The 19,856-nt window shown below is 40.0% G+C and overlaps 1 protein-coding gene across 3 annotated transcripts; it reads right to left on the reverse strand.

Annotated features, from left to right (window-relative positions):
• Window positions 1-289: 289 nt before the first annotated feature.
• LCE7A (late cornified envelope 7A) lies at window positions 290-7,690 on the reverse strand. Of its 3 annotated transcripts, none has more exons than XM_077916196.1 (2): window positions 7,457-7,690; window positions 290-898 (listed from the first exon to the last, which is right to left on the reverse strand). In XM_077916196.1, exon 2 carries the CDS (start codon window positions 875-877, stop codon window positions 548-550), a length of 330 nt encoding a protein of 109 aa, XP_077772322.1. In that variant the 5' UTR covers window positions 878-898; window positions 7,457-7,690; the 3' UTR covers window positions 290-547. The 3 variants fall into 3 exon arrangements, with proteins under 3 accessions (XP_077772322.1, XP_077772323.1, XP_077772324.1); XM_077916197.1 differs by having other exon boundaries at window positions 4,712-7,690; XM_077916198.1 differs by lacking the exon at window positions 7,457-7,690 and adding an exon at window positions 2,682-4,685.
• Window positions 7,691-19,856: the final 12,166 nt, after the last annotated feature.

A 19,856-nucleotide genomic window follows, 5' to 3' on the forward strand; every position in this document is an offset into this window, starting at 1 on the left:
GAACTTCCCATCTGGCTGGCTCATTGTGGGTTCTATTTGAAGAATCCAGGTTAGGGCAGCCCTGGTGGCTTAGCAGTTTAGTGCCACCTTCAGCCCAGGGTGTGATCCTGGAGACCTGGAGACCCGGGATCGAGTCCCACATCAGGCTCCCAGCATGGAGCCTGCTTCTCTCTCTCTCTCTCTCTCTCTAATAAATAAATTAAAAATCTTAAAAAAAAAAGAATCCAGGTTAATGGGAGCTCCCCAGAGCTGAGGATGGAGGCATCAACAAACACCAAGAAGCTCAGAGTGTAGGGAAGATAGGCTTTATTTTTGCATGTTGACAAAGCTTTGAGAAGCAGAGTTTTCTGTAGCATTCAGGTCTTCTTGATATAGAACCAAAGCTAAGGCTAAGTGGTCTGAGGTTCTCAGTAAAAAGAGGAATCCTAGGTATACATCTAGGCAGCTTAGTTCAGGAGGAGAATGGAGAATAGTGTGAGAGTAAGGAAAGTTGTCAACTCCAGGCTCATCCTTGGCTATGGATCTTTAGCTCCTCAAAACCTTCAGGTCAGCTGCAGCCCCCAAATCTATGGCAAAAACTAGAACACCCAGAAGGCTCCCTCTCCCAGCAGTTGGAAGGCTGGGGCTGGCCTAGACAGACTCCTGGAAACCCGTGAGACCCTAGAGAGCAGCAGCCTCTGAAGCTAGTGATACAGCAACTGGGGACACAGCAGGAGGGGGCAGGCGGGGGGCAGGGGGCTGGGCAGGGAGCTGGACATGGAGCTGAGGCCTGTGGCACCTGTGGGGCCTGCAGGGCCTGAGGTGGACGCTTGGGTGGACACTTGGGGAGGCACTTGGCAGGTAGCTGGCACTTCTGCTGGTTTTGCTGGCAGGACATCTTGGCAAAAGTTCAGTTACTCTAAAAAACAATGCAGATATTTTGAAAGTTCAGTGACTATAAACTTTATTTGTATCACTATTTTTCTCCAGAGTCTGAGTTCTGTAACTGATCCTATAGCTCCAGGATCCATATCTTTAAAATGGAGAAGCCCTACGTTCCTGGCATAGGAGAAATCAGGCAGGGGCCAGTTCTAATTTGGTAACACCTTCTCTTACCTGTCCTGGTTCTTCCAAGACTCCTGACTTCCAAGGCAGCAAGTTGGGTAGTTTCTAAAGCTTTAAATTATTTTTATGACATGCTATCATTTATGCATTCTATAAACCACCTGGTTAGCCTGAGTCTGTGGTTACACCACTTGTCTTTTTCACCTCCTTTTTTTCTTTCTTTCTTTCTTACATCATGGGCTCTGTCTTCAGTTCTATTTCAGCCCTGTGTAGGTATCTCTTGTCTTACAAACTAGCTTCCCTCACCCCAACCCTAATCTCAGTTAGCATTCATCCCTTCTGGGATTGCTACTTCTGAGCCACCTGATGATTTCCATGAACCTGATCTTTCCACAATTACCAGTTAGTTTCCATTCTCTCCAACCTGGAGTGGTTTGTCCCATTCAGCTGAGTTGTGGCAATCCCAGTGATCCCCAAACTGCCATCAGATCAGTAAGGACACTTACCTTGTTTTCTCAAAGTCAGGAAAGCAATGGATAGGTCAAGCAAAGTGAGGAGGCCTTTTATACACATCCTACACCCAAATAAAGTGAATGAGCCATGATGATGTGAAAGCTCTTCCCAACCAGGTAGTTATGATAGCAACTTCCCACATTCTTGTGGCTCTGTCATTCTGCCACTTTGTCATACTGGGTCACCACTGGATCTTCATGAATATCTTCCCAGAACATCCCTTCCCTCTGTAAAACTTAGAATTATTTCCATAAAGATAAGAAGCTCATGATCTACAAGGGAATTTACAATGGGTATGGTTGGGGACTAAACTTAGGGATTCCCCAGGAATCCAATGCAAGCTTTAGATGAAAATCTAAGGCTACAAATGTTGGATCAACCCAGGACATAGATGGGAGTTTATGTAGGCTCTATAACAAGTTGGAATCAATAATCTAAGTACCCCTGGATCAGTACTGATTCAGATCCCAGAGTGCATAAGACATTGACTAACAATATAGCATCATAGAAAGGCCCAGATGGAAAGGATTTCAACCCAGTACCTACACTCTATGCATAAATGAGGAACTGAGTGCCAGAGAGAACAGAGGACTGCTCAAAGTTGGTACAGTGCCTGAACTGGAAGCCAGGCACCCCTTTCTTTGACCTTAATCCCTTCTTTTCAACCTGCTTGGCCATGTCCACTGGAATCCCTTCTTTAAGCCACTTCCCACCCATTTTGCTTAGTTTATAATTTCAACTACTTTTTTTTATCAATATAATAAACTTTCTTGCTCCTTTGGCTTATTAATGCACTTGATTAACAAAACCCCAACCATGGCTGACTCCTCCCTGTTATGCCTAGTTGCTATAAAAATGAAAACAAAATTTAAAAAAGCATTTTGGCAGCTTGGCAGGATGATAAGATCATGACCATTCACTCAGGCTGAGCCCAAACACTGCTTGGTGATTCCATATATTTTTTTCTGTGCTCAACACACACACACACACACACACACACACACACCATGCCTTTTCTCTTCTCTGGAACCTTCCAAATACTCTTTTTGCTTCTATATAGATGATACTGCTCTCTACTCCAAGGGGCAGAGAGTAGCTGTCAAATGTAAGGCGCTTCTACTTACTTATGCCTGCAATCATTCTTTATCATCTCCGTGTTAGAAGAGAAACAGCCTCTTTTCTAATGCTTGTCCTTGCTACCTTGCTCTGGATCCTTGTATGTTCAGCCTTGGTTATATGGTTATATTAATTTTTCTTGTGAAATGCTGTCATGATGTCCCATATTCCTATAACACCATTCTTGTATTTATTTTTCATTATCACTCATCCTAGATACGATGAAATCTCCATGTTCCTCAGCACCTGCACAGTGCTTGACATCTTGTAAGTGCTCAAAAAATATTTCTGAATTAATGAGTTATTTGTGTTTGAAACAAAGGTCTCTCTCCTTTTACATCTTGAGAGAGAGTAGTTCAGGAGGCCAGGCCAGAGGCAACCACATGCAGTAGATGGAGTCATCCATACTGACCAGCCTCAAGAACTTTGCAGTGGAGCCAGGGCTCTGGCTCCCCTCTGCTGCTGCCTGTGGGTTTCAGTGGATACTGAACCAGATCATCTCAGTGCATAATCAAGTCCATATTTGCATTTATGAGCATCAGAACTCCAAGGAACTAACACTCAGCCCAAGTGCCACCTTTCTTGGTTTTTCTTTTCCCTAATGTTATTTTATCTGGGAGTCAGAGTGGGAGTGAACTCAACAAAGAGGAGATCGCTGGTGTGTATCTGAGGATGTGGAATATCTGAAGGTAAGTCACACTATGAGGTAGCAACTCCATTTAGTCTACTTAGTCAATATCACTTGACAGAGGAAATTACTTACTTAACTTCTTGTCTTGTTATGCCCTTAGTAGAGCATTGTGTATGTATGTGACTCACCTAATTGTATCTCTCCTAGCTGTGAATGTGAGCTCCTAAAGCCCAGATCAGCCGGGATAGGCAACGTTATGCTCTTTCCCTGCTCGGCCCCCACTAAAATATTAGAAATAATTTTTAAAGGTTGTAAAACATTATTCTATTGTATTGATCCAATACATCAATTTTCAATGAGGAAAATTATTTATTCAAAAATGCCTTTCTTATAGTAACTTTGCAAATATCACATAAAAGACATTTATTTACTGAATGATGGTTATGTGCAGGGTTTTGTGAATTCAGAGATTAAGATATTTCTCTGTCTTAGGATGCAAGTGAGATAATACGAGGAAAAGACAGGGAATTAAAATTTATTCTCAATCTCCCACCCATCAAACATGTTATTTGCACTATCAGAATACATCAATTTTATCAGTTTCTTATTGTTAATCCCATTTTACAGATTTAAAAAGATTGAAGCTCAGAAACAGTGGGAGTCAGCAGAAGGCTGACAGGGAGCTAGCATTCTAGACAGAGAGAAGAAGAGTACAGGTGGAGACATGGAGATGTGTAGGGCATGATCTTTTCTGGAAAAAGAGTGAACATAATATTTGGTAAGAGCATAGTATTGGGACATTAGCTAGACAGAAAGGAAGGAAGGGCCCAGAACATTAGAGTTTTACTTGTTGGCATATGTACTTTAGCCTGTAGATTAAAGGTTTCCAAATTATATTCCTCGGAACCCTGTTGTCAGGGATGTTCAGATATCAGCTCTTCCAAGAGCTACTTCTCTGGGCAGTATGAGCTACTCTGTGTGGCTGCCCTTCTAGCCACTTTCCATGCCTGTCCCCATTGTCTACTGCATCAACTCCATGTCTTTACACATCATGGTGTCTGGAAGATAGGTCTTGGAGTCAGGATACTGGCATCTGAACCATGGGTATGTTATTCGATATTTTTTGAGCCTCATTTTTTTCTTTTAAATCTGTAAAATGAGATTAAAAATAAGAAACTCACAGAGCTATTTTACTGTGATAATGCAGATAATTTTTGACAGATAGTAGATTGGAAATACATTTTAATTTCCTTCCTTTTCCAGCATCATTCCCCTATCAACACATGGAGGGACCCTAAATTTTTTGAGTCACATTTTAAAATGCTACAAATCCTTTGGTATTTTAAACTATTTGGGCTGCCTGGGATGGGAGACCTGAGAAGACAACACTCTGGGCCTCCCTCTTACCTTCTGCTGTAGAATAATGTGCCAGCTTTATGTATCGAAGGTATACATTCCATTTAACTTAAAAACAGAATTGTGATTCTTTGAAAGGTTTGACCAGGGACAATTGGGACAATTGCAAAGGAAGAACCTGATGAGATTTACATTTCAGAAGGGTCATTCAGCTCAGGTAGCCTTAGGTGCTGTGATTTGAATACTCAAGAAACTGAAGTCCATGGTGAATGGCCAGGATACAAGTTTGATGTGTGGAGCATATCTGGACTCAAGTGAGGTCTTTGTTAATAAGCTTCTAGACAAATGTATCAATTGGAAGGTGATTGGAGGGTCTTTACTTGGCTGAATCCAGTCTGCACACAGCCTATGCATTCCTGGATTCTGTTCTCACCTGCCCAAACACTTCCTCACCATCCTGCCTGCTCCAGGATTCAAGCATGCTATGGATTCCTGCCTTAGGTGTGCCCCTTAATAGAAGGGTGAGGGCAGCATTGGTATGCATGAGATTCTTATCAAGCTAATTCCCAAGTGATGAAAGAAAGAAAAACAAGGTTCTTCCTTCTGCCCAAAACAGTCAGACCTTTTAAACAATCCTCCTATGGGCCAGAATCCCAGATGGCAAGCAGACACGTGGTTCTCACCCTGGCAAACTTCACTGGGAGAGAATTCAGGGTCCTCCCAAGGGCAATGAGTTTTTTCTCCTTTTTAAATTTAAATTCAGTTAGTTAACATGTAATGTATTATTAGTTTCAGAGGTAGAGTTCAGTGATTCATCTGTCTTATATAATACCCAATGCTCTTTACATCATGTACCCTCCTTAATGTCCATCATCCAGTTACCCCATCCTCCTAAACCTCTCCTCTCTAGCAACCCTGTTTGTTTCCTATGATTAAGAGTATCTTATGGTTTGTCTCTTCTGATTGCTTATTTTATTTTCCCTCCATTCCCATATGATCTTCTGTTTTGTTTCTTAAATTCCACAGAGTGAGATAATATAGTTGTCTTTCTCTGATTGATTTATTTCACTTAGCATAATAATACCCTTTAGTTCCATCCACATCATTGCAAGGTTTCATTTTTTTGATGGATGAGTAGTATTCCATTGTATATATATACACTACATTTTCTTTTTATCCATTCATCTGTGGATGGTCATCTGGGCTCTTTCCATAGTTTGGCTATTGCGGACATTGCTGCTATAAACATTGGGATGCAGGTGCCCCTTCACTACATTTGTATCTTTCAAGTAAATACCTAGTAGTACAATTGCTGGGTCGTAGGATAGCTCTATTTTTAACTTTTTGAGGTACCTCCATACTTTTTTCTAGAGTGGCTGCACCAGCTTGCATTCCCACCAACAGTATATGAGAGTTGTCCTTTCTCCACATCCTTGCCAACATCTCTCTTTTCCTGACTTGTTAATTTTAGCCATCCTGACCAGTGTGAAGTCTCATGATTTCAATTTGTATTTCCCGATGCCAAGTGATGTTGAGCATTTTTTCATGTGTTTGCATGTCTTCCTTGGAGAAAACATGTCTGTTCATGTCTTCTGCCCATTTCACAATTGGATTATTTGTTCTTTGGGTGTTGAGTTTGATAAGTTCTTTATAGGTTTTGGATACTAGCCCTTTATCTTATAAGACATTTGCAAATACCTTCTCCCATTCTGTTGGTTGTCTTTCATTTTGTTGACTATTTCCTTTGCTGTGCAGAAGTATTTTATCTTGATGGAGTCCCAATAGTTCATTTTTTACTTTGTTTCTCTTGGCTTTGGAGACCTGTCTAGCAAGAAATTGCTGTGGCCAAGGTCAAAGAGGTTGCTGCCTATGTACTCCTCTAGGATTTTGATATATTCCTGTCTCACATTTAGGTCTTCCATCCATTTTGGGACAGTGGGATTTATAACTGGCTAGTTGAAAGGCTGATACAGCTTGTGTTTCTCTTGAGGTGGAGGGAAGAGTCATGATATGTGTTCAATGACCTGGCCCTATGGGCCTTAAGCTATCCCAATTAGTGAATAAAAGAAAGAGGACAAGACCAACTCAGAATAACACATTCCCAACACTTGCATGAGTTAACCTCAAAAGGCAATCACCCTCCTTTGTCTGTATAGTGTAGGTAGAGACATAGGCCCATCATGTATAATGTGGTGGTTAAAACAAATGTTATGAGCAAAGAAATCAATACCAAATGTTCTATAAGCTGTGGTTACAATATAAGCATTATAATGATTCACTTTGGTCCCAGGTATTTCCCAGCTTGTGAGTCCTGTTCCTGTGGGACTGGAGGGATATCCACCATTATCATCACCATTATCATCTGATTCTGGCATTACAGCCCCTCTTTTCTGTAATATCTTCAACTGCAGAAAACTCCCTTGGATTGAAGTAGCATATTATCCCTGGAACACAGGCTCAGTCCTGACACTGACTAGCCGTGGTTCACTTGCTTTTTCTGGGCCTCGGGGTCTCCACTTGTGAAATGAGAGTTTGCTTTTGTTGTTTTTTTCTTTATCCCTGATGTAATGATGAGAGTTTGTGCTCAGGGCTGCCAGATCACACGAGAACATAGGTGACTTCCTGAGCTATCGTCCTTAACAGTCGTGAGGATCCTTCCACTATGTAACAAATGTAAAGATTCCCTCTTTCAATCTCAGGCTTCACTCTGGACCCTCAGCTGACCTCGGTAAGTGGGGCAATAGCTAAAACATCCTATTTTGTCTTGTGTCTACATAAGTCACCATCAAACAATACCTTTCAGTGTTAAGATAGGAAGGGTTGAAGAGAAGTCCTTTGCCTATCCTCTTCCTCTAGACATTGATCCTAAGAAGATATTTCTAAATCTTCCAAGAAAGAAGACCTCACAGCCTATAATGACAGAGCTTTCTTGCTCCTGTGTAACTTCATTCCTCTCTTCTGATGTTAGAGGTCGGTTCCCCCAACAGAGTGAGAAGGACTGGCTTTTGGCTCCATCATCCTCCCATTCTTAAAGACTGCTTATACTGATAATATCTCTGACTCATCACAATGCCTTGCTAATGACTTCACTATCATTCTCTCCATTGTGCCAAAGGGAGATAACTCAGTAGACTGTATCTTTTGTCCCATAATTAACACATCTTCAGAATCTTCAGAGAAAAGATAGGGACTATGAAACTGTAAAGCCTGCTTCCAGTTGGATCAGTAGTGTTATCTTTACCTAGGAAAGCCAGTACTATAAAATATGAGCATAGGGGCAGGTATTTAGAAGACTTAGGCAAGTTCCTCAGACTTTTTGGGCCTGCACTCTTATCTGTGACATCAGGACCTTCTGCTCTGTCATTCTTTTTTTATATAATAAATTTATTTTTTATTGGTGTTCAATTTACCAACATACAGAATAACACCCAGTGCTCATCCCGTCAAGTGCCCCCCTCAGTGCCCGTCACCCATTCACCCCCATCCCTCGCCCTCCTCCCCTTCCACCACCCCTAGTTCGTTTCCCAGAGTTAGGAGTCTTTATGTTCTGTCCCTCTCTCTGATATTTCCTACCCATTTCTTCTCCCTTCCCTTATATTCCCTTTCACTATTATTTATAGTCCCCAAATGAATGAGAACATATAATGTTTGTCCTTCTCCGACTGACTTTCTATGAACCTAGAGTTCTCAGTCTTTATACTTTTGGAAACAGTGGTCACTCATGACAGGCCCCCCACATTTGTACTAAATTTCATGTTTTGTTTTCTCTTAACAACCCTGACCAGTGGATATCATCACATATGGAAAAGTTGAGCATTGGAGAGTTTAAGAGCAGGTGCAGATCACACAGTCTCTCTGTTCTGGAGCAATAGAGCCAACTCAGCAAGGATTGCATGAAATAAGAAAACTGTTCTTTCAGTCTTGCTCTCGGTGCTGTTCTAGATCAGGGACTCTAAACCTGGTTGTACCACCTGAAAAGCATTTTTAGAATTCAGATTCCCGTCTCCATCTAAGACTTTTTGAGTCATCACCTCCATGGAATAAGTCCTAAACAATGCAATGCTTAAATCCCCAGGGGATTCTGCTAGGTTAGGAACCATAGTCCTAGAGTGTTCTTGTAGTACCATAGAATTGCAGTCCACAGAACATTCTAGTAATATTTCCACAGCCTCGTACATTCCTCCAAGTTCTTCCAGAGATCTTCATAGACAGTGAAAAGACATAAGGGAGTACAGACAACTCATAATATTATTCAGCCTTGGAGAAGTCTTAGCAAAATCTAGTGCAGTTTCTTACCTGGTGCTTCCATGCCCTCTCCCGTATGCCTAATGATGAAATTTCTGTGCTAAATTGAAACGCTTTTATTTGAAGAACTCATTACCTAACCATTTCTTTTTAGACTGTTTAGACTGAAGAATTTTTTTTTTCTGGGTGCAAGATAGCAGAGAAGTAGGGGTCCTCAACTCACTTGGCTACACCAACTTACCTAGATAACTTTTAAATCATCCTGACACCTATGAATTCGACCTGAGATTTAAAGAGAGAACAGCTAGAACGCTAAGGGTTTTCCCTTCTAGCAAGATAGGAAGGCAGAAAAAAAATAAAATAAAAAAGAATCAAGTGGGGGAGGGGCACCGCAAGGAACCAGGCTAAAGCAGAGCAGTGAAAGCCTCCAGACAGGAAAGCCCAGCCCCGGAAAAGTGGGAACTTTGAAAATCTGCACTGGATTCTTCCTCGTCAGACAGGCACTTAGCAGGGAACTCGGGCAGCACCTCAGGATGGGCAGGGACACCTCCAGGCTCCCAGAGTCACTAACAGAGGAAGTGCACCCGGAGGAGAGCGCACCGCACACCACTGGCCTATCTGGGTAAAGGGTTGGAGCGCGAGCCCGGCAGGGCCTCAGGGAGAAGCCGGCAGGTCAGGCGGTGGCTCTGGACAGAGGGGCTGCGCCCTGCTGCCTTTGAGAGCTGCGCCCCGGGATCGCGAGGCCAGCAGCACAGGCCCCGGATTCCAGGGCGCCGGGGGACACAGCTCAGGATCCTGCACTCCCTCCAGGAAAGGCGGAGGTGGGGAAGGCCCAGGACAGCGAGGACTCTCTGCCATCAGGCGCCCCCAAGCTGTGCAGGTCAGCCCAGGAGCATCCTGGCCAGTGCGGACTGGGAGACTGGGAGACTGCGGTAGTTACTGGGGGACCTGACTCCAGGGCTGGAGAGCTGGCCGCCACCAGTGTTGTTGTTCCTCCTGGTGTCACCTCATGCCTAGAGAGGCAGGGCTGCTAGGGAACAGGGGCCTCACGGGGTAAACAGCTCCCACTGAGCCGTGCACCCAGCTGGGGGTGGGCAGCTCGCCAGGTGCACAACCTGAGAGTCCGCACAGCAGGCCCCTCCCCAGAAGACCAGCTGGAAGAACAGGGGAAGAGCAAGTTCTTGACCAAGCATCACTGGAAAGCTCCAGGGGAAGTTGAGGGATTCACAGTATATAGAATCAGAGGGTACCCTCCTTTTTTTAATTCCCTTTTTCCAGGGCAACTCATTTTTATATCAGACTGTAAATTTCCATTTTTTTTTCTCTTTTCCCACCTTAACTACAATATTTTGCCACCTCTTCATTTTTAAGTTTTCTTCCTTTTTGGCTTTCATAATTCTACAATTACATGTCTTAGATATATTTTCCACTTCTAGAGTCCCTTCAACATACTCAATTCAATTTTGGGAGATATATGAGATATGATTTTTGTTTTGTGTTTTTTGTTTTCTCTGTCTCATTTGTTCCACAATGGTGGAGGTTAATACCTTCTAAAACATGACCAGCATGCACCCAGAACCAAGTGGAACACCGTGCTGGTTCATTCTGTGAGATTATATTCTCTTTTCTTTCCCATTCTGCCCCCCTCTTTTTTCTCATTTATGTTTTGGTGGTCAATGTTGGGGCTCTCTACAAATATTTCTGGTTTATATAAATTTGGGGTGATCATCTTCTAACATACAGAACTTAATACACTCAGAACCAAGAGGATCACCCTCTAAGTCCACTCAGGTAGGCTACATTCTCTCTCGACCACAACTTCATCACTACCATCATATCCCAGTCCTCCACTTTTTTCTTTTTTCTTTTTTTTTCCTCTTTACTTTTTCTTTTTTTCTCTTCTTTTTTTCTTTTCTTTTTTTTCCTTCTTCTTTGGGATTCTTGGCATTTTATTTTTTACTATTTTGTTTTAAAATTTGTTTAAAACTAGTGGTCCTTTTGTTTTATTACGTTCTGATTTTTTTTTTCCCATTTTATGGTCTCTGACCTTGTCAGAATCATCTAGGGTGAAATATATTTAGGTTGTGGTTGATATTTTGACTCAAGCCGCTCAAACAGCCACTCTGCACTGAGCAAAATAACTAAAAATAAGAATTCACCATAAAAGAAAGAATCAGAAACAGTACTCTCTGCCACAGAGTTACAGAATTTGGATTATAATTCGATGTCAGAAAGCCTATTCAGAAGCACAATTATAAAGCTACTGGGGGCTCTGGAAAAAAAAGCATAAAGGATTCAAGAGACTTCATGACTGCCGAATTTAGATCTAATGAGGCCAAAATTAAAATTCAATTAAATATAATTAATGAATTATATTTAATTATATTAAAATATATTTAATTATAGTAAATGAATTAAATCCTAATGCCTAAGGGTTAATGAGGTGGAAGAAAGAGTGAGTGATATAGAAGACAAGTTGATGCAAAGAAGGAAACTGAGGAAGAGAGAAAAACAAAAGACCATGAAGAAAGGTTAAAGGAAATAAATGACAGCCTCAGAAGGAAGAACCTACGTATAATTAGGGTTCGAGAGAGTGCCAAGAGGGACAGAAGGCAAGAAAGCATATTTGAACAAATCATAGCTGAGAACTTCCCTAATTTGGGGAGGGAAACAGGCATTCAGATTCAGGAGATAGAGAAATCCCCCCCCCCCTAAAAACAATAAAAACTATTCAACAAGTCAACATTTAGTAGTGAAACTTGCAAATTCCAAAGACAAAGAGAAAACCCTTAAAGCAGCAAGAGACCAGAGATCCCTAACTTATATGGGGAGAAATATTAGATTAACAGCAGACATCTACACAGAGACTTGGCAGGTCAGAAAGGGCTGACAGGATATATTCAGGGTCCTAAATGAGAAGAACATGCAGCCAAGGATACTTTATCCAGCAAGGCTCTCATTCAAAATAGAAGGAGAGATAAAGAGCTTCTAAGATAGGCAGAAACTGAAAGATTATGTGACCACCAAACCAGCTCTGCAAGAAATATGAAGGGGGACTCTGTAAAAGAAAGAGGAAGCCCTAAGAAATAACCCACAAAACAGGGACTAAATAGGCATTACAATGGCACTAAATTCATATCTTTCAATAGTAACTCTGAACGTGAATGGGCTTAAAGATCCCATCAAAAGATGCAGGGTTTCAGACTAGATAAAAAAGCAAGACCCATCTATTTGCTGTCTACAAGGGAGTCATTTTAGACCTAAGGACACCTACAGCCTGAAAACAAAAGGTTGGAGAACCATTTACCATTTAAATGGTCCTCAAAAGAAAGTTGAGTTTTCCTCATATCAGCATTAGCAATCCTCATATCCGATAAATTAAAGTTTATCCCAAAGACTGTAGTAAGAGTTGAAGAGGGACATTATATCATACTTAAAGGGTCTACCCAACAAGAAGACCTAACAATCATGAACATTTATGCCCCTAATGTGGAAGCTGCCAAGTATATCAATCAATTAATAACCAAAGTAGAGGCATACTTAGACAATAATACACTAATAGTAGGAGACTTCAACACAGCTCTTTCTGCAAATGACAGATTTTCTAAGCACAACATCACCAAAGAAACAAGGGCTTTACATATTACACTGGACCAGATGGATTTCACAGATATATACACAACTTTCCATCCGAATGCAAATGAATACACATTCTTCTCAGGTTCACATGGAACTTTCTCCAGAATAGACTACCTACTGGGTCGTAAATCAGGTCTCAACCAATACCAAAATATTAGAACTGTCCCCTGCTTATTTTCAGACCACAATGTTTTGAAACAAGACCTCAATCACAAGACAAAATTTGGAAGAAACTCAAACACGTGGACATTAAAAAGCATCCTACTAAGAGATGAATGGCGCAACCAGGAAACTAGAGAATAATTTAAAAGATTCATGGAAACTAATGAAAATGAAGACACAACTGGTCAAAATCTTTGAGATGCAGCAAAAGCAGTCCTAAGAGGGAAGGCATTGCAATACAAGCATCCCTCAAAAAATTGGAAAAAACTCAAATACACAAGCTAACCTTGCACCTAAAGGAACTGGAGAAAGAACAGCAAATAAAAGCTACACCAAACAGAAGAGAGATAATAAAGATTCTAGCAGAACTCAATGTAATAGAAACCAAAAGAACTATAGAACAAACAAAATAAACAAAATCAGAAGTTGGTTCTTTGAAATAATAAGATAGATAAACCATTAGCCTGTCTTATTAAAAACAAAAGAGAAAAGAGTCAAAGTAATAAAATAATGAATGGAAGCAGAGAGATCACAACCAATACCAAGGAAATACAAATGATTTTAAAAACGTATTATGAGCAGCTATACACCAATAAATTAGGCAATCTAGAAGACATGGACACATTTCGGGAAAACCACAAAATACCAAAACTGTAACAGGAAGAAATAGAAAACCTGAACAGGCCAATAACCAGGGAGGAAATTGAAGCAGTCATCAAAAACCTCCCAAGTCCAGGGCCAGATGGCTTCCCAGGGGAATTCTATCAAATGTTTAAAAAGAAATAATACCTATTCTACTAAATCTGTTCGGAAAGATAGAAAGGGATTGAATACTTCCAAACTCTTTCTATGAGGCCAGCTTCACTTTAATTCCAAAACCAGACAAAGACCCCACCAAAAAGGAAAATTATAAACCAATGTCCCAGATGAACACAGATGCAACAATTCTCAACAAGATACTAGCCAATAGGATACAACAATACATTAAGAAGATTATTCACCATGACCAAGTGGGATGCAAGGTTGGTTCAACACTCACAAAACAATCAACATGATAGATCACATCAACGAGAGAAAAAACAAAAACTATATGATCATCTCAATAGATGCAGAGAAAGCATTTGACAAAATACAGCATCCATTCCTGGTCAAAACTCTTCAGACTGTAAGGATAGAGGGACCATTTCTCAGCATCTTAAAAGCCATCTACGAAAAGCCCACAGCAAGTATCATTCTCAATGGGGAAGCACTGGGAGCCTTTCCCCTAAGATCAGGAACAAGACAGGGATGTCCACTCTCACCACTGCTATCCAACATAGTACTGGAAGTCCTAGCCTCAGCAGTCAGGCACCAAAAAGAAATAAAAAGCATTCAAATTGACAAAGAAGTCAAACTCTCCCTCTTTGCAGATGACATGATACTGTACAAAGAAAACCCAAAAGACTCCACCCCAAGATTGCTAGAACTCATACAGCAATTTGACAGTGTGGCAGGATACAAAGTCAATGCCCAGAAATCAGTGGCATTTCTATACACTAACAATAAGACTGAAGAAACAGAAATTAAGGAGTCAATCCCATTTACAATTGCACCCAAAAGCATAAGATACCTAGGAATAAACATAACCAAAGAGCTAAATGATCTATACTCTAAAAACTACAAAACACTTCTAAAAGAAATGGAGGAAGACACAAAGAGATGGAAAAATATTCCATGCTCATGGATTGGCAGAATTAATATTGTGAAAATGTCAATGTTACCCAGGGCAATGTACACGTTTAATGCAATCCCTATCAAAATACCATGGACTTTCTTCAGAGAGTTGGAAGAAATCATCTTAACATTTGTGTGGGATCAGAAGAGACCCCAAATATTCCCAAAGGGGAATATTGAAAAAGAAAACCAAAGTTGGGGGCATCACAATGCCAGATTTCAGGTTGTACTACAAAGCTATGATCATCAAGACAGTGTGGTCCTGGCCCCAAAACAGACACATATATCAATGGAACAGAATAGAGAACCCAGACTCTATGGTCAATTAATATTCTACAAAGGAGGAAAGAATATCCACTGAAAAAATCACAGTGTCTTCATTAAATGGTGCTGGGGAATTGGACAGCCATGTGCAGAAGAATGAAACTAGACCATTCTCTTACACCATATACAAAGATAAACTCAAAATAGATGAAAGATCATGGTCAAGTAATATTCGAGAAAGGAGGAAAGAATATCCATTGAAAAAAGTAGTCTCTTCAATAAGTGGTGCTGGGAAAATTGGACAGCCATGTGCAGAAGAATGAAACTAGACCATTCTCTTACACCAGACACAAAGATAAACTCAAAATGGATGAAAGATCTAAATGTGAGACAAGAATCCATCAAAATCCTAGAGAACACGGGCAACACTCTTTTTGAACTTGGCCACAGCAACTTCTTGCAAGATACATCTATGAAGGCAAGGGAAACAAAACCAAAAATGAATTATTGGGACTTGATCACGATAAAAAGCTTCTGCACAGCAAAAGAAACAGTCAACAAAAACTAGAAGACAACCTACAAAATGGGAGAAGATATTTGCAAAAGACATATCAGGTAAAAGGATAGTATCCAATATTTATAAAGAATTTATTAAACTCAACAGCAAAGAAAAAAACAACCCAATCATGAAATGGGCAAAAGACATGAACAGAAATTTCATAGAGGAAGACATAGACATGGCCAACAAGCACATGAGAAAATGCTCCGCATCACTTGCTTCAGGGAAATACAAATCAAAATCACAATGAGATACCACCTCACACCAGTGAGAATGGGGAAAATTAACAAGACAGGAAACAACAATTTAAAAAAAATTTTTTATTGGAGTTCAATTTGCCAACATATAACACCCAGTGCTCATCCTGCCAAGTGCCCCCCTTAGTGCCCATCACCCAGTCACCCCAACCCACCGACCACCTCCCCTTCCACTACCTCTTGTTCATTGCCCAGAGTTCGGGGTCTCTCAGGTTTTGTCACCCTCACTGATATTTTCACTCATTTTGTCTTCTATCCCTTCATTCCCTTTCACTAATTTTTATATTCCCCAAATGAATGAGACCATATAATGGAAACAACAAATGCTGGAGAGGATGTGGAGAAAGGGGAGCCCTCTTGCCCTGTTGGTGGGAATATGAACTGATACAGCCACTCTTGAAAACTGTGTGGAGGTTTCTCAAAGAGTTAAAAATAGAGCTACCCTATGACCCAGCAATTGCACTGCTGGGGATTTACCCCAAAGATACTGATGTAATGAAATGGTAGGACACCTGCGTCCTAATGTTTCTAGCAGCAATGTCCACAATAGCCAAACTGGAAGGAGCCTCGGTGTCCATCGAAAGTTGAATGGATAAAGAAGATGTGGTATATATATACAATGGAATATTACTCGGCCATCAGAAAGGATGAATACTCACCATTTGCTTTTATGTGGATGGAGCTGGAGGGTATTATGCTGAGTGAAGTAAATTAATCTGAGAAGGACAGTCATTTTATGGTTTCACTCAGACGGGGAATATAAAAAATAGTGAAAGGGTTTATAGGGGAAAGGAGAGAAAATGAGTGGGAAAAATCATTAGAAACGACAAATACCCACGATTTGCTTCGACGTGAATGGACCCGGAGGGTATTAAGCTGAGTGACATAAGTCAATCAGAAAAGGACAAACATTATATGGTCTCATTCATTTGGGGAATATAAAAATTAGTGAAAGGGAATAAAGGGAAAGGAGAGAAAATGAGTGAAAATATCAGTGAGGGTGACAAAACATGAGATACACCTAACTCTGGGAAATTAACAAGGGGTAGTGGAATGGGAGGTGGGTGGGGGATTGGGGTTACTGGGTGAAAGCAACAACTTTTATTACTATCCATACTATATCATGGAGGATATAATATATAGTAAAGTAGGATCTGTCAGACATTGTAAAGGAAGCTGCTGAAAATATACTGGGCCTAGGGCGTGGGCTGAGTAGTAACTGTTGGCCAGGCTGGCAAGGGCATGTTTGTCCCAACTGGAGACCTAGGAGGAATGGGGCACTCTGAGGAAGGGCTGACCTGGTGTGAGGTCACTGAGCTCAGTTCAGTTCCCAGGTGAAAAAAATCCCTTCTGGAAAGCTGCAGTGGAGAATGGTGAGGACTAAGACCTTTGAATCGTTCACCTAAGATTTCCCCAAGTGGATTCAACAGGGCTCTTTCAAAGTACCTCAGAGAGCTTTTTAAAACATGTCACAACTTGCTTTCTAAAAAATGCACATGTTCTTCATTTAATCCATACAATATTGCAGTAACATTTTTAAAAAATTGGACAAAAGCATATTAAATATCAAATGCTCCATCAAAATGAAATTTTCTAATTATAAAATGTTAAAAATGTGTAACTACTTAACATTTATTAAAAGTGTGAAGTTATATATAGTAAAAAAACAAAACAAAACAAAACAAATCAGTCCTTGCAGTGCCACAAACCTATTTTGGCCGTCCATATAAATTTAAGATGTTGGATATAGGACATTTTGCACAAAATATGAAGTTTGCATTTTTAATTATTTCTTAGAAAACAAAGGTAAATGTGCAATATTAAAATGAAACCATACTGAAGCCACACCAAAAAGACATGCATAATATTGACATTTCTGATGCACAGACGTTTTTAGAAAATGTGAAGATGTCAAATGTAGACCTCTGTGAAGAAAAATAATGATAGAATGAATCACTGGGGTTTTTATTTTCTTTTTTTTTTAGATTTTATTTATTTATTCATGAGAGACACAGAGGGAGAGGCAGAGACACAGGCAGAGGGAGGAGAAGTAGGCTCCATACAGGAGCCTGATGCAAGACTCAATCCTGGAACTCTGGGATCACATCCTGAGCTGAAGGCAGATGATCAACCGTTGAGCCACCCAGGCATCTCATTTTTTGTTTTTTGTTTTTTGTTTTTTCAGTAGAAAATTCAGAATCAATTTGATACAGACTAAATAGTGTAGTATGCAATAATACATAAGATGAATAATTAGCAAAGGGAATCCAAGCACTGATTAGGGAATCTGAATAGGCCAATTATTAAGTAGTACTCTTGTTAAAGAAAATTTTTTCTGTCAAAACTTCTTTCTTTTAATTGTTGTTTGGTGAATATCCATTTTCAATAAAGAACAGAAGTTAAAAAATAGACAAAAGAGACTCATATATTAAGCTTTGCACAATCAAACAAATATTGATATTTAGTTTTTTTCTTAGGGAAATGAGATTTTACCCCAGAATTCTCTCACACAAATATAACTGAACACCTAAAATCAAGAATATTTAAAACTTATTAGCTAAATATAGAATTTCTATCAATGGTATATCAAAATTCATAAGGCAGTGCTTTATACAATAAATAACATCCTTTTTCCCTCAAAAGGAGAAGGCATTTAATATATTTTTTTAAAGTATAGATTTCATGACAGCAAAATAGATTGATACCTGGCAAGTTTCTCAAAAAGCGTACCCCCCCAACAAGATAGATTTTTCCTATAGCTAGAGTAATTTTTTAAAAATTATTTATTTATTTGTTTGTTTGTTTGAGAGAGAGTGAACCTGTGGTGGTGTTGCGGGGGGAGGGGGAGCGAGAATCTCAAGCAGACTTTCTGCTAAGCCCAGAAACCCATGCAGGACTCTATCCCAGGACCCCGAGATCATGACCTGAGCTGAGATCAAGAGTCAGATGTTTAACTAACTGAGTCACCCAGCTGTCCCTAACTAGAATATTTTTTTAAATACAGTACTCACTCTTGTTCTTGAGCAAGAAACCCTTTTCCCCAAAATGATTTTCTTAAATGGAGGCATTTTCATTGCCTCTAAGATGCAATCTTCCTGGAGAGGGTGAAAAAAATCTTCATAGTCTTTGACAATTTTAGAATTCCAAATCTAAAAATTTATCTTAGGAAAGTTACTAAGAATAATCACCAATGAGAACATTTCTTTTACTGTTGTTTAGACAGTAAAAAAGTGGAAGCAATATAGGTACCCCAAATCAAGGAACTACTTATACAACTCATGGTATGTTCACACAATGGACTATAATAGTGTTGATCAATATTAATTAGCATGGAAGAGAATTGACAACTGTACTGTCAAGTAAAAAATAAGATTGCAAAGTATTCTGAACTGATCCCATTTTGTGATTTTTAAATAAAGTTTGGAACCAAATCCTGAAGTTATTAGCCGTGGTTATTTTTAGGTGATAAGATTTTTGGTTGGTCTTAATCATCTTCCTTATGCATTAAAATATCTATAAAGATGTTTTATACATGGCATTCATCATTTGTTTAATGAGAAAAATTACACATTCAAAATTATAATTATATAAAATTATGCTTTATCTATATGTCTATATAGAGAGATATATCATCATAAAGGCACAACCAGGTTCCAGCAGCCAGGAGGATTGCTAAGCTCTGGAAATGGGCATCTTCTGGGGCAATAGAATCCATTGGACTGGGTACTTAGTTAATAACATATTTTCAGTTTCCACCTGAAAATGAGAATCAACTAAATATTATTACCTGGAACTTATATTGATATACAACTGTGTTGAGCCTCAAGCCCACCAGGCCCCTCTACTTTACCTCAGGTCCTCCCCACCCCAGGACAACAGACCCTAAACATGGGCCCAGACTGTCCCCAGAGGGACAGTCCTTTGGGAGCTGAGATTTCATACCTGGCTTAAGAGCTATTTCATATAATCATCTTACTCCTGGCAGTCTAGCTAAGTCGAAATCCACATCATTGGCAAGTATCCCAGTTGTACACGAAAAGTACAACATCATTTCTACCTGGAAAGTTGCTCATCTTTGTTCCATCCCCAACACCAGAGTCAGCTTGTCTTTAAAAGCCTTGTTGAAATGTTACCTACCTTGGAGGCCTGCTCTCTGCTTCAGATCTCTCCTTCTAATGAAACCACTTTTGATCTAAACCATCAGGATGAGTCTCTCTCTCCTGTCCTAACTTTTGTACTCTTTCCCCCTTTGAGTTCACATAAAGTGAGGGAAAAAAGTATGTCAGTCACCTTAGAATTACATTTATTAGTCTGCATATTTCAATCTACAATGTACATTGATTCTCCCACTAGACTG

Source organism: Canis aureus, chromosome 12 (genome assembly GCF_053574225.1).
Source record: "Canis aureus isolate CA01 chromosome 12, VMU_Caureus_v.1.0, whole genome shotgun sequence".
NCBI classification, from domain to species: domain Eukaryota; kingdom Metazoa; phylum Chordata; class Mammalia; order Carnivora; family Canidae; genus Canis; species Canis aureus.

Coding starts and splice junctions, on each gene's coding strand:
- LCE7A (XM_077916196.1), bottom strand. CDS start 877: ATGTCCTGCCAGCAAAACCAGCAGAAGTGCCAGCTACCTGCCAAGTGC.